This window comes from Nycticebus coucang, chromosome 2, assembly GCF_027406575.1.
Source record: "Nycticebus coucang isolate mNycCou1 chromosome 2, mNycCou1.pri, whole genome shotgun sequence".
Classification (NCBI taxonomy): Eukaryota; Metazoa; Chordata; class Mammalia; order Primates; family Lorisidae; genus Nycticebus; species Nycticebus coucang.
This window is the reverse complement of record NC_069781.1, coordinates 115,356,792-115,371,272: the sequence shown is the minus strand read 5'-3', so window position 1 is coordinate 115,371,272 and position 14,481 is coordinate 115,356,792. Positions and strand designations below refer to the sequence as shown.

The window sequence follows — 14,481 nt, the reverse complement described above, 5'->3', positions numbered from 1 at the left end:
ATGAGCTGTGACACCACGGCACTCTACCAAGGTGACAAGGTGAGACTTTGTCTCAAAAAGAAAGAAAGAAACAAAGAAAAACCTTTGAGGTCAAGAGTGATGTTTTTGTTTTTGTTTTTTGTACAGTCACTATGTTGCCCTCGATAGAGTGTTGTGACATCACAGCAACCTCAAACTCTTGAACTTAGGTGATTCTCTTGCCTCAGCCTCCCAAGTAGCTGGTACTACAGGCGCCGCCATTTTTTTTTGTAGTTATCATTGTTCTTTAAAAGGCTGGGGCTGGGTTTGAATCCACCAGCTCCGGCATATGTGGCCAGCACCCTAACCACTGAGCTACAGGTGCCGAGCCTCGAGAGTGGTTTGTTTCTTGTTAAAAGATGGTCTCACTTTGTAACCCAGGCTAGAGTGCAGTGGTGTCATCAGAGCTCACTGCAGCTTTGAATTCCTAGCTTTGTGATCCTCTGGCCTTAGCCTCTCAGAATGGTAGGATTACAGGTGTGAGCCACTTCACCCGGCCTTATTTTTAAAAAGATGACAGTCCAGGCTGGGCACAGAGGCCCAGGCCTGTAACCTCAGCACTTTGGGAAGCTAAGGCAGGAGGATCGCTTGGGGCCAGTAGTTTGAGGCTGCAGTGAGCCACTGCACCTAGCCTGGGCCACAGGGTGAGACCTGTTGCAAAAAAAAGGAAATCAGCAGAAACAACTGTGCCAATCCATTAGGTTTAAAGTCTCCTTTCTTCTTGGTGGCTCTCTTCCCATCACTCTGGGAGAAGTCAGATGCTAGACATCAAGGAGCCTCATGGAGAATCCTGCCAATAGCCAGGCAAGAGCACCAGCTCTAGCCCCATTCTAACCTTCAGATGAGGCTGCCCTGTCCCAGATTCCTGACCCATAGAAAATGTCTGTCTTCTTTTCTGTCTCTTATAAAGACACTGGCCATTGGACAGCACAGGTGCAGACAAGGGGGCAGAGATATTGATGGGAATGTGTGGAAGTTCTAATTGTATGATTTCTTCACTGATGAGAGAGGACTTGGAGGTTTACAAGAGCAAGAAGGATCAGACCACAGAACGTAGCAGAATGGACATGAGTACTTGAAACATTGGCCTAGCAAAAATGCATTTTAGATAAAAACTGCTAGAATCTCTATTCCCACAGCTGAACTCCCTGCAGGTTTTGAATCAAGCACTTTTCACACTTGTGGAAGGTAATGCAGTGTATATCAGTCAGGAGCGTGTACACTATGCTGCGTAACAAACATGCCAACATCTCAGTGCCTTGTAACAATAGCTTGTTGCTCATTCTTTCTACACATAGGTCCTGGGTTGACTAAGGGCTTCTACTCCAGCGCAGGCAGAGGTAAGAGAGGACAGCAAAGCACTTCATTCCAAGGCTCTGTGCTGGTGCTGCTGACCACAGCCACTCCTATTTCATTGGCCAAAAGAGGCCACATGGCCATGGCTGCACCCAATGGGGCAGAAAGGTGTAACCAGCCAGGTACACAGGACATAGCAGCCAACTGCTTAATAACCACTCCAAGGGCTGGGCACCATGGCTCACACTCGTGATCCTACCACTTTGGGAGGCTGAGGTAGGTAGATTGCTTATACTCAGAGGAGTTCAAGACCAGCCTGAGCAAGAGTGAGACCCTGTCTCTACTAAAGTAGAAAAACTAGCTGAGTGTTGTGGCAGGTACCTGTCGTCTCAGCTACTTGGGAGACTGAGGCAGGAGGATCACTTGAGCCCAAGAGTTTGAGGTTGCTGTGAGCTATGACCACACCATGGCACTCTACCAAGGCAACAGAGTAAGACTTGTCTCAAAAAAAAACGACAAAAAAACCCCCAGGGTGGCGCCTGTGGCTCAGTCGGTAAGGCGCCGGCCCCATATACCAAGGGTGGCGGGTTCAAACCTGGCCCCGGCTGAATTGCAACCAAAAAAAAAAAAAATAGCCAGGCGTTGTGGCAGGCGCCTGTAGTCCCAGCTACTTGGGAGGCTGAAGCAAGAGAATCGCTTAAGCCCAGGAGTTGGAGGTTGCTGTGAGCTGTGTGATGCCACGGCACTCTACCCAGGGCCATAAAGTGAGACTGTCTCTACAAAAAAAAACAAAACCCAAACAGCTCCAAGGACTCTGCCAACCCCTCCCACAGAGTCTGGGAGACACACTCCATAATCAGGAAGGTTTCTCAACTTCTGTGCTCATTGGTAGTAGGAGCATTGTTTGTTGTAGGGGACTGGGTATGGCAAGGCACCTACTAGATGCCACTGAACCACCCCAGCTGTGACAATCAGAATTGTCCCCAAGGCAGGATTGATCACCCAGCTGAAAACCACCATTCTGTAGCAAAATACAGTAGACCCTCTATAAGTTGACCACCCAAGGGACTGTAACAAACTGGTCAACATAAAGAAACATGTACACATGGTGTATGTCTGGTCTAGGAAGATTAGATCAACTTAAGGAGGTGGTCAGTGTCGGGAGCTGATCAGCTATGGAGATGCTACTGTATGTCACGACCAGCCCATGTTGATTTTGCCCCCAATTTTTCTTTTTGGCTTTAGAGGCTGCAGACAGGTGGCTGTGGACCTATGCTTCTGTAGCTACCCATTCTACAGAGAGGGAAAGGGGCTGCCCCAGGTTGCATGTGCAGGAACTGGGGGAGCTGGAAGGGGTACCCACAGCCAAGCCTTTTAGCTGTAGCAGCGAACTCTTTCCTCTATGCCCCCAGTAGGACCTGAGGGAGGAGAAGATCTGGGAAGGGTCAGACTAGAGGGCTGGACTCCCCTTGGAGGGAGCTGGCCAGGGAGACTTTTCCCCTAAGTAACTGGAGGTAAAATGAGGCACAGGTGTGCTGTCACTGATAGTCATGCAGCAGGGGCAGCACAAATCCTAATGCTGCTCGCAACATGCCCGACCCCCACATTTAGGCCATATCCTGTGAGAACAGCCCCAACACACTCAGAAGAGTCATCACTTGCCAAAAATAATTTAATATTCCATTTGGGCAGTATCTCTCCCCAGCCCCTGGGGTCTGCCTGCCCCTCCTCGGCCCCTATGCCCCTGGCCCAACCCACGAAGGAACCACCTCCCTGTCCCTCCCCAGGGGGTCTGAGGCCCCCAGACCCTGTGCCCCATTTGCTGCTCTGCTCCTGGGTGCCTCTAAAACCCTCTTTCTCAAGATACCCCCATCCTGAGCTGCACCTCCTGAATTCTTTCCCAGAGTCCCACCCCTATACCTGGAACCTTCCACGCTGTAGCCCTGCTCTGGGCCCTGGTGGGGAGAGTCCAGGTGCAAATGCAACTGTGAAGCTGGATGGCACAGGAAGGTGGGGAAACAGCTCACAGTGCAGCGCAGCAAGAGACAACAAATGACATCTGATTTACAAAAACCCAGTTTAGATGCCTAAGTCCTGCGGGGGAGAAGCAGTCCTGAGGGTCCACAGAGAGCCCAAGCCAGGCGATTGGAGAGGGTTTAGGAGGGGGCCTGACGCAACTGCTCCAGCCCATCAGCGTACTGGAAGGCTGCCTGGTTCTCGTGCTCGTACATGTCCAGAGCCACCTCGCAGCTCTCTCGCACCACGCGCTCAGGGTCAGCTGCATAAGCCCGTAGCATGTCCAGGCAGGCAGGCCGGGCAATGGCACCCAGGGCCTCGGCGCACTCGTGCCGCACCATGGGGTTCTCGGAGCTGCAGGCCAGGGCAGCTCCCAGCTGGGGCACAGCTGCCTCGTGCTGCAGCTGGCCCAAGACATAGCCAACCTCGTGACGGAAGAGGGCACTGCCACAGTGCAGGCCTGCAGGACGGAGAAGGAGGTCACGCTCTGGGCAGCACCACTGGCTTGGGCCAGAGCCTAGACACCCAGAGGAGAGAAGGAACAACAGAGCTAAAACTGGCATTCTGTCTTGAAGACACCAGTGCCCCAGCCCAGTGGTCAGGGCTGCTCAGGGGAGCTGACCCAGAGCTATAGGCCAGAGTAACCAGGGAGAAGTATACTGGCTTAGAGGGTCCCACTCTGACACCAGGATGGAATACAGTGAAATGATCACAGCTCACTGCAGCCTCAAACTCCTGGCCTCAAGTGATCCTCCCGCCTTGGTTTCCCAAATTGCTGGGGTTACAGGTGTGCGCTGCTGTGCCCTGCCCTTGTGTGGATTAACAATCCCATAGGAAACAATCAGGGCCAGGCCTGGTCTACTTCACAGAGGGTCCCTGAGCCACACAGAGGGACACTGACAGAGATACCACCTGCCTCTGGGAGCCCCTCCTCACCTTCAGCCAGTGCCAGGGCAGCCTCCTTGCCACCTACATTGCGCAGTGCAAACATGGCCCGGTAGCGGTTGAAGAGTGGTTGGGTCTCGTCTAGAAGCATCTCCCGCAGACGCCCCACATCATGCTCCTCAGCCGGTGGGGCTGGGTCCACTGAGAGGTAGGGCCCTGCCACCAGCTCCCCATGGTGCTTTTGCAGCCACTCCAGCCTCTGGACAGCCAGCTGGCATGTCTCCGCCACCTGAAGGGAGAGGGGGCACTTAGGCAGCTGGAGGTCCTGAGCGGTCCTGGGCGGGATGGGGCCAACTCCACTCTCTGGGGCTGGGGGTTTAGCGGTGGTGACAGATGGCTGGCACAGGAACTAAACCAACAGAGTGACAAGAGTGGCAGAGAGGGCCAGGGAAGGCCCCAATGAGGAAATGACATGCCTGTAAACCTAGGAAGCTGAGGCAAGAGGATCATTTGAAGTCAAGAGTTTTGAGACCAGCATGAGCAAGACCAAGGCCCCATCTTTACCAAAAATAGAAAAAATTAGGCTGGGCATGGTATCTCATGTCTGTAATCCCAGCACTCTGGGAGGCTGAGGCGGGTGGACTGCCTGAGTTTACAGGTTTGAGACCAGCCTAAGCCAGAGCAAGACTCTGCCTCTAAAAATAGCTGGGTGTTGCGGCAGATACCTACAGTCCCAGCTACTCCAGAGGCTGAGGCAAGAGAATCACTTGAGCCCAAGAATTGGAGGTTGCTGTGACCTGTAACACCATAGCACTCTACTAAATGAGATTCTGTCTCAAAAAAAAAAAAAGAAAGAAAGAAAAAGAAAAAAAAAAGTTAGCTGGCGTCGTGGCAGGTGCCTGTAGTCCCAGCTACTTGGGAAGCTGGGGCAGGAGATTCACTTGACCCTAGGAGTTGGAGGTTGCAGTGAGCTATAGTAGGCAGTTGGAGATTGAGGGGTGGGGCAGTGGGGAAGCAGGACTGGATGTCTCTGGAGAGAAGATGCTCAGGCTGGCTCAGGGGTCAGGGGCGGGGGGGAACTCTTCAAAGCCCCTGGCCAAGAGGGAGAAGTGGTGAGGAGGGGTCAGGGGCGGGGGGGAACTCTTCAAAGCCCCTGGCCAAGAGGGAGAAGTGGTGAGGGCCACATTACCTCAACAATAGGGTCCGTAGAATATTGCTTCAGCAGCTCCAGAACTTCTGGGTTCCCGATGGCTCCCAAGGCCTCCCCTAGGAAACAGCAGCCAGAAAATCCACACAGAGTAGGTGGGTAGTAAATGTGCACTACCTGGTGAGGGCCATGGACTTGCCCTCCCATGGTGAGTGGTCCAGCCTCTGGCCACAGCTGCTTGGAGCTACAACAGTACATGCTCCAAGCTGAGACAATCAATCCCTTCCCTTGAGTGTCTGGAACCACACAAGGCTATAGTAAAAAGCAAAACTGACCCTGCACCCAAGACCCACAGACAAGTTATATCCTTACAACCCCAGCTGATAAGGCGCTCCAGGAACATTTGGATGAGTTGAGCCTGCCAGGAATAGCAACCTCCTCACTCCACCAAAAGAATTTAAGCTGTGTTGTGAGAGAGGAAGCTCACCCAATCAGACAAGGCCTCCAGACAAGGCAGGACAACCTGTGCCAAGGCCCTGAGGCCAAGGAGTGGGTGCAATGGGGGTGCAGTATGCTGGAAATCAGCAGATTTCAAGACGGGCAGGGCCTCATGCCGACAGAGGAATCCATTCTCTCTGAGCACAGACAGGAACTGTGCCTCCTTGAGCAAACTCAAGAGTCCAGGATGCTGGTGCTAAAAATCAGGAACATCCTAATGGATCTGAGGGATATCAATTCCCATCTGTCCTCTGCTCATAGCCCTCCGCAGCCCCCACCTCCCTCAGAATCAAAACCCAAGTCCTCTCCAGTTGTCCATCAGGCCCTGTATGATCTGCCCTATCTGCTCCCTGACCTCTCCTCCTCACTCTGCTCCAGCCACATGGACCTCCTCACTGTGCCTCCAACACACCAGGCACAGTCCTGCCCTTTGTATAAGCTGTTCCCTTTGCCCAGAATGCTTCTCCTAGATATCTACTCAGACCACCCCTTTACTACACTGTGGTGTCTTTAGATCAGACTAATTAGAAACTGTAAAACTGGGTGGCGCCTGTGGCTCAGTCGGTAAGGCGTCGGCCCCATATACTGAGGGTGGTGGGTTCAAACCCGGTCCCGGCTGAACTGCAACCAAAAAATAGCCGGGCGTTGTGGTGGGCGCCTGTAGTCCCAGCTACTCGGGAGGCTGAGGCAAGAGAATCGCTTAAGCCCAGGAGTTGGAGGTTGCTGTGGGCTGTGTGAGGCCACGGCACTCTACCGAGGGCAATAAAGTGAGACTCTGTCTCTACAAAAAAAAAAAAAGAAACTGTAAAACCTCCCTATCTGCAGTACCCTCATCACCCCCATCTGATGCTATATTTCCCCGTTAGCACTCACATGTTTCCACCATAACATGATCTGGTGTTCTGCTAAAGATAACAGAGTTAATGAGAAAAGCAAGTTTGGGGGCAGAACATTCTTTGTAAAGAGAGCTCTACTAAAAACTGTAATTGAGGACGGCGCCTGTGGCTCAAAGGACACCGGCCCCATATGCCGGAGGTGGCAGGTTCAAACCCAGCCCCAGCCAAAAAATGCAAAAAAAAAACCCCAAAAAACAAACAAACAAACAAAAACCTATAATTGATATCATGACAGTTAGCTGGGACAGCCCAGCAAAGCTGCAGACTACCTCAAGGAATATTAAAAATGCCCAAAAATGTATGAAATGGAGCTGGATGTGGTGGTAGGTGCCTGTAGTCCCAGTTACTCCAGAGGATAGCTTGAGCCCAGGAGTTAGAGACTGCAGTGAGCATTGATTGCACCACTGCAGCACTCTAGCCAGGTGACAGAGCAGGCTAAAATAATGGCCTGTGCACATCTGGAGTGTGAGGACTACGTGCTGTGGCCCTGGGAGCCACATCCTAATGGGAAGAGATGCCATGGCATCTCTGAATTTGGGGAATTTAGTCAGTAAACATCCTAGCCACTATCTATAATGAACATCTGAATCTTTCTCAAGCTCATGGGACTTTTTAGATTCCAGGATTCTTATTCCTCCATTTCTCCAAAATGACTAAGACTAAATTTCCTACAAATGTTGTAGTGGGGGGTGGTGATACTAGATATGATTTGATTTAGAAAAACTAATAAATGTGATTTTATTGTAAAAAATTATATAATAATAATGATAAAATAGAAAATAATAATTAAATGGAAACACAGGTCAGACTTCCTGGCCAGAAACTAGAGCTCAGGCCAGTGGGGCTACACATATGTGGGCCCAGGTAGAACTACAGGCCTGGGGGCAGCTCTCTGTAGAGCCTTGGATACAGGTGCCAACTTTGCATTTTCTCAAAATAGAACCCAAAAGCACCTTTGGGACAGGTAAGATGGTGGCCTTCGCATTTGTACACCTGCTGTCTGGCTCCCCTTCACCTAATTGCAAATGAAGTCTCAGGTTACAGAAAAAATGGTCCTACCACACAGATGCACTAAAACTTATCTCCTTTGCTGTCTGTGTCCCTCACTAGAACAATCTGTATCTGTCTTATCACTATTGTGCCTTCTGTATGTCTGAAAGGGCTTAGCATACAGAAGGCACTCACTAAATGTATGCCATATGAATGGAATGAAAACAATATACACTGGGCGGCGCCTGTAGCTCAAGGAGTAGGGCGCTGGTCCCATATGCCAGAGGTGACGGGTTCAAACCCAGCCCCGGCCAAAAAAACCACAAAAAAAAAAAAAAAGAAAACAATATACACCAGGCGTTAGAATGTGGCTTGTTACTCCTTTTATGTATAAGCAAAGAATGGTTTCTACCCTATTTTTTTTTTTTTTTTGAGACTGGGTCTTCTTGCTATGCCACCAAGCTAGAGTGCAGTGTTGTATCACAGCTCATTGTGGCCTCAAACTCCTGGGCTCAAGTGATCCTCCTGCCTCAGCCTTCCAAGTAGCTGGGACTATAGACCCTTGATACCATACCTGGTTGATTTTTTGGGTTTTGTAGACATAGGGGTCTCCACCAGAACACCCGGCTATTTCTTAGTTGTAGCCATCATTGTTGTTCGGTGGGCCTGGGCTGGATTTGAACCCACCAGCTCAGGTGTATGTGACTGGCGCCTTAGCCGCTTGAGCCACAGGCACTGAGCCACAAGTAAAGTTTTATTGGTATACAACCACAGCTATATACTAACAATTTTTTTTTTTCTTTTGGAGACAAAGTCTCACTCTGTCTCCCTAGGTAGAGTGCTGTGGCATAGTAATAACTCAGCAACTTCAAACTCTTGGGCTCAAGTAATCCTCTTGCCTCAGCCTCTGAGTAGCTGGGATTATAAGCACCAGTCCCAACACCTGGCTTGTTTTTTCTATTTTTTTTTTGTAGAGACAGAGTCTCACTTTATGGCCCTTGGTAGAGTGCCATGGCCTCACACAGCTCACAGCAACCTCCAACTCCTGGGCTTAAGCGATTCTCTTGCCTCAGCCTCCCAAGTAGCTGGGACTACAGGCGCCCGCCACAGCGCTCGGCTAGTTTTTTCTATTTTTAGTAGAGATAGGGCCCTGTTCTTGCTCAGGCTGGTCTTGAACTCCTGAGCTTAGGTGACACACCCGCCTTAGATTCCCAGAGTGCTAGGATTACAGGTATGAGCCATCACGCACCCGGCCAATGTGCGGGTGGATGGATCTTTTTTTTTTTTTTTTGTAGAGACAGAGTCTCACTCCATGGCCCTCAGTAGAATGCCGTGGCCTCACACAGCTCACAGCAACCTCCAACTCCTGGGCCTAAGCGATTCCGTTGCCTCAGCCTCCAAAGTAGCTGGGACCACAGGCACCCGCCACAACGCCCGGCTATTCTCTGGCTGCAGTTTGGCTGGGGCCGGGCCCGAACCCGCTACCCTCGGTATGTGGGGCTGGCGCCCTACCGACTGAGCCATAGGCACCGCCCGGCTTCTGATGGATCTTATGGGCCACTGTCTGGGCTGCAAGGCAGAAGCCATTTACTATCTAGTACTTAACAGAAAGTTGACTGTCCCTAATATATGTCCCCCAAGTGACCACACAGACACATAAGGCAGCCAAGAGGAAAGTTCAGAAAAGAGGGGCATGTCCTGGACACAGACAGTAGGTCATGAGACCCTGGTTACTCACCTGCCTCATGGCGCACCATGGGCTCCTGACGGGTGTCACACAGCACATCCACCAGCACAGGGATGGCTCGGGAGTCCTGCATCTGGCCCAGGCAGTACGCTAGCTCATGCTTGAGCAAGGCAGAATCATCACTGAAGGCCTGGCTAATCCAAGAGATGGCACCTGGGCCGCCAATTCCACGCAACGTGAACAGTGCTCGAAAACGGGTCTGCAGAGCCTGCTTGGGGTCCACCAGTGTCCGTCCTATGGCCTCCACCTCTTGCTCTGTCACCATGGTGCCTGCCTCCTCCTGCCTGTCAATGAGTTGGGCCTCCCACAGCCCTATTTGGGCTAAACTTGGGGTAACAGGAGTGTTAAGTACCTATAGCAGAAAACAGTAGCTCAGGTCAGAGGTGTCCTTCACCAGCTCAATGGCTTGTTCATAGAACCAAGGCAGGTGGTTTCCTACCCACTGGGCATCTGGTTGAAAGCCCAGCTGTGATCCCATCTAGGTGCTGTTTAGGTGTCCCTAACTTACTTTACCTCTCTAAGCCTCATTCTCCACACCTATGTATCAGCAATGCACTCCATCATCTGCTCTCCATACAGCAACCAGAGAGATGACTGGTCCCTGAGATGGCCTCTGGTGACCCTACCTCCTAGTATTCATGCCCTTGTATAGTCAGTCAGTCCCCTCCCACTCCTAATAGGGCTGACCTGTGTAAACAATAGGTTATGGAAGAAATAACAGCATATGACTTCTGAGCTTAGGGCATAAAGGCACAATGGTTTCCTCCTTGCTTTCTCTCTGGGAGGAGCCAGCTGCCATGTTGTGAAGATGCTCAAGCAGCCCTGTGTAGGGGCCAATGTGGTGAGGAACTGAGGGCTCCCACCAACAGCCATGTGAGAGAAGTGGTTTGGAAGCAACTCCTCCACCCCCTCACGAGACTTCAGATGACTGCATCCCCAGCCTATGTCTTCACTGCAGCCTTAGAGACCAACGCCAGAAAAAACCAGGTAAACCAAGCCAGCAACTGTGTGAGATTAGCATTCACTGTCATATAAAGCTGCTAAGTGGCTGGGCGCAGTGGCTCACTCCTCTAATCCTAACACTCTGGGATGCTGAGGCAGGTGGATTACTTGAGCTCTCGAGTTCGAGACCAGCCTGAGCAAAAGCAAGACCCCCATCTCTACTAAAAATAGACAAACTGAGGCAAGAGGATTGCTTGAGCCCAAGAGTTGGAAGTTATTGTGAGCTGTAATGCCATGACACTCTACCCAGGCAACAGCTTGAAACTGTCTCAAAAATAAATAAATAAGATTTAAGTGATTCTGCCAAACCATGACATCTACAACAAAAAAAATAGCCAGGCATTGTGGTGGGTGTCTGTAGCCCCAACTACTTGGGAAGCTAAGGCAAGAGAATCACTTAAGCTGCTAAGAATGGGTGATTTGTTATGCAGCTTATATAATTGATTCAGGAATCCTCTCAGTAAGTAAACTGGACCATTTCACTCCCTTGTTTAAAATCCTTCAATGTGGGCGGCGCCTGTGGCTCAAGGAGTAGGGCGCCGGTCCCATATGCCGGAGGTGGCAGGTTCAAACCTAGCCCCGGCCAAAAACCAAAAAAAAAAAAAAAAGAAGAATTAAAAATAAATAAATAAATAAAATAAAATCCTTCAGTGTGGGGCGGCGCCTGTGGCTCAGTGAGTAGGGCGCCGGCCCCATATGCTGAGGGTGGCAGGTTCAATCCCAGCCCCTGCCAAACTGCAACAAAAAAATAGCCGGGCATTGTGGCGGGTGCCTGTAGTCCCAGCTGCTTGGGAGGCTGAGGCAAGAGAATCGCGTAAGCCCAAGAGTTAGAGGTTGCTGTGAGCCGTGTGACACCACGGCACTCTACCCGAGGGCGGTACAGTGAGACTCTGTCTCTACAAAAAAAAAAAAAAAAATCCTTCAATGTGGCTCAGTGCCTGTAGCTCAGCGGCTAAGGCACCAGCCACATACACCGAGGCTGGTAGGTTCAAACCCAGTTCAGGCCTGCAGAACAATAACATCTACAACAAAAAAAATAGCCAGGCATTGTGGTGGGTGTCTGTAGCCCCAATTACTTGGGAAGTTAAGGCAAGAGAATCACTTAAGCCCAAGAGTTTGAGGTTGCTGTGAGCTGTGATGCCATAGCACTCTACCAAGGGCAACATAGTGAGACTCTTGTCTCAAAAAAATCCTTCAATGGCAAAAAATAAAAATAAATAAATAAAATAAAATCCTTCAAAGACAGATGTGGTGGTTCATGCCTGCAATCCTTGGCTCTGGGAAGCCGAGGCGGATGAATCGCCTAAACTCACAGGTTGGAGACCAGCCTGAGCCAGAGTGAGACCTGGTATCTAAAAACAGCCAGGCGCTGTGGCCGGAGCCTATAGTCCCAGCTACTTAGGAGGCTGAGACAAGAGAATTGTTTGAGCCCAAGAGTTTAAGGTTGCTGTGAGCTATGATGCCACAGTACCCTACCAAGGGTTAGAAAGTGAGACTGTCTCAAAAAAAAAAATCCAATCCCAAAAGCCCTGCATGACCTGTCCTGTCACCTCCCTGCCATGCCTTCCTCCCTCTCTCTCCTTGTTCATTCTTCCTCAGCCTCAGGGACTTTGCATTTGCTGTTCAACCATGGCTCATCTCTCTCTTCCTTCAATCTGAAATATCACCTCCTCATGGAAGCTTCCCCTGATCACAATCTACAATGTTACTCCTCTTGTTTGCTTTTATTTTTCTCTAAAGCACTTACCACCACTAAACATTATTGGTTTAATTGCTTACAGTTAGTAATCCCTCAAAAGACCAGAACCCTGAAGGAAAGGACTAAGTCTATCTTTCTCACTGCTACTTAGTGCAATGACAAGCACACAATAGATCCTCAATAAAAAACAAAAGTGAGGGCGGCGCCTGTGGCTCAAGGAGTAGGGCGCCGGTCCCATATGCCGGAGGTGGCGGGTTCAAACCTAGCCCCGGCCAAAAAAAAAAAAACAAAAAAAAAACAAAAGTGAAACAACAGTATAGCCTTAATGTAGAATTTGCTGTGTGCCAGGCAGTCTACATCTTTATATTAACTCATTTAACCCTCATCATAATCCTATGAGGTAGGTATTAGAACTGTCCCCATTTACAAAGAAACAAAGGCACAGAGAGGTTAAATAATTTGCCGAGTAACAGCTTGAAGGTTTAAGAACCCATGCAGCCTGGCTCCAGAGTCAGGCTCTAAACCACCAATACTTTGAGTAGATGAACTAAAATGGAATGACACAGCTACAGATGGGAATAAGGACCCCTCTCAGACCTCCAGACCAGCTGAGGATGTGGTGGATGCTTCATAAACAGGACTGGCAGGCTATGGCATGTCAGCAACCTTCTGTGGTTTAATGAGGGAAGAGTAGCTGACTATGCACAGGGCCATCAAAGGATGATGACACCCTGGAAGAGGGATCATTAGAGACAAGAGTGTGTAAGATGCCAGGGACCTAAGATCCAACTCCTTGTTTTACACATGTGAGCAGTGACTTGTCTCAAGAGCACACAGAACCCAGGGACTTCTGACTCCCAGTCTAAACAGGACCTCCCTCAAGATATATGGGAAAGGCTCCCAAACCTTAAACTCCTGGGAAAGATGGAAATCTGTGGCCAAGAAGGCAGCTCTCACTATAGGAAGGAATAAAGATAAGAGAGGCTGGCTGTACAGCTCTTGAGTGAAACCTGAACTGTGGCCAATGTCTCTGAGCTTTTTCAAGCATTAACAAGTTAAGTCTTGGGTTTCCTTCGAGTCTCTGCTCAGTTATTTCTTTCTCAGGGTGACCATCTCTAACCACCCTGTTTAACAACACAAACCCTCTGATAATACTCACTAGAGCTAGTATTGTTTCCCCAGGGAACCCAACACCCACCTCTGTGCTTAGAAGGAGAAGGAAGGGTACACACCCAGCCACCTCCAAGTCCAAAACTCACATCCTAGTCCAATTTTTTGGGAAGGGGGACAAGAGTGTACGCCTGAGATTCAAGGGAACAGATCCTCACCAAGAAGGCAGAGTCTGAAAAGCCGCTCAACTCTGTGAAAAGTCTTAGAGGCAGGCAGGAGGAATGAGTAGGGATAGATCTATGCGGATGTTAATCTGTCACAGGTTGACTTTAAAAGTCCCCCAAACTCCGAGAAAGAGGTCGCCCGCATGGGATCCTTCACGTGTTGGCTCCCCGAGGCAGGCCTCCAAATCCCAGGAGGAAGAGATCGCCAGGACTCGGGATCCTTTAACTTCCACCCTACCCTCAGCCAACGAATGCCCGAGACTAGATGCTTCAACGAAGAGCTGTCCCTGCGCCCGCCCGCCAGGCCTGGACCCCGCACCGTGCTCCCCGCCGGCAGAACGTTCTACCGAGCTCCCGAGTTGGTCCGGCCAGCTCCCACAGGCGACGCCACCACAACCGCTTCCCTAGTAGGGACGCTCGCAGCGCGCTCTGGAGGCTGCCATCTTCTCGTCCATGTGACCGGGCCGGACGACACCAAAGCAGCTTCGGTAGGGGCTATTCACAATAGCCAGAGAAAGGTTCCCAAGGGGGAGACAGGCCCGGAAACAAAAGTCGGCACCAATGCCATATCTCACACTATCATATCGGCAGCGGTCCAGGGACTTTCCTCAGGGAAGAGAATTGACGATTCCTGCCCCAAAAGATTATCTCCGGCCTCCCCACCTGGTAATGGTCTGTGCTGATTCTGCAGCCGGCTAGCCGCAGAGCCTGCGTAGTGTTGCGGACTGGGCGTGGTCAGGACCCAGGGGCGTGGCCAGGGCCCAGGGGCGTGACCAACGGATGGGGTGGGACTAGAACTCGAGCTAAGGAAGAAAAAGAAAGTGTTGCAGTCGTTCAATCAATTATTTATTTATTTATTTATTTATTTATTTAGAGTCTTACTATGTCGCCCTCGGTAGAGTGCTGTGGCGTTACAGCTCACAGCAACCTCAAACTCTTGGGCTTAAGTGATT

At 50.5% G+C, this 14,481-nt stretch overlaps 1 protein-coding gene across 1 annotated transcript; it reads right to left on the bottom strand.

Moving 5' to 3' along the window:
- Positions 1–2,952: 2,952 nt before the first annotated feature.
- DOHH (deoxyhypusine hydroxylase) lies at positions 2,953–14,196 on the bottom strand. The gene is made up of 5 exons (XM_053580299.1): positions 14,104–14,196; positions 9,485–9,845; positions 5,405–5,481; positions 4,267–4,504; positions 2,953–3,790 (listed from the first exon to the last, which is right to left on the bottom strand). Exons 2-5 carry the CDS (start codon positions 9,756–9,758, stop codon positions 3,471–3,473), a joined length of 909 nt encoding a protein of 302 aa, XP_053436274.1. The 5' UTR covers positions 9,759–9,845; positions 14,104–14,196; the 3' UTR covers positions 2,953–3,470.
- Between the last annotated feature and the right edge of the window lie 285 nt (positions 14,197–14,481).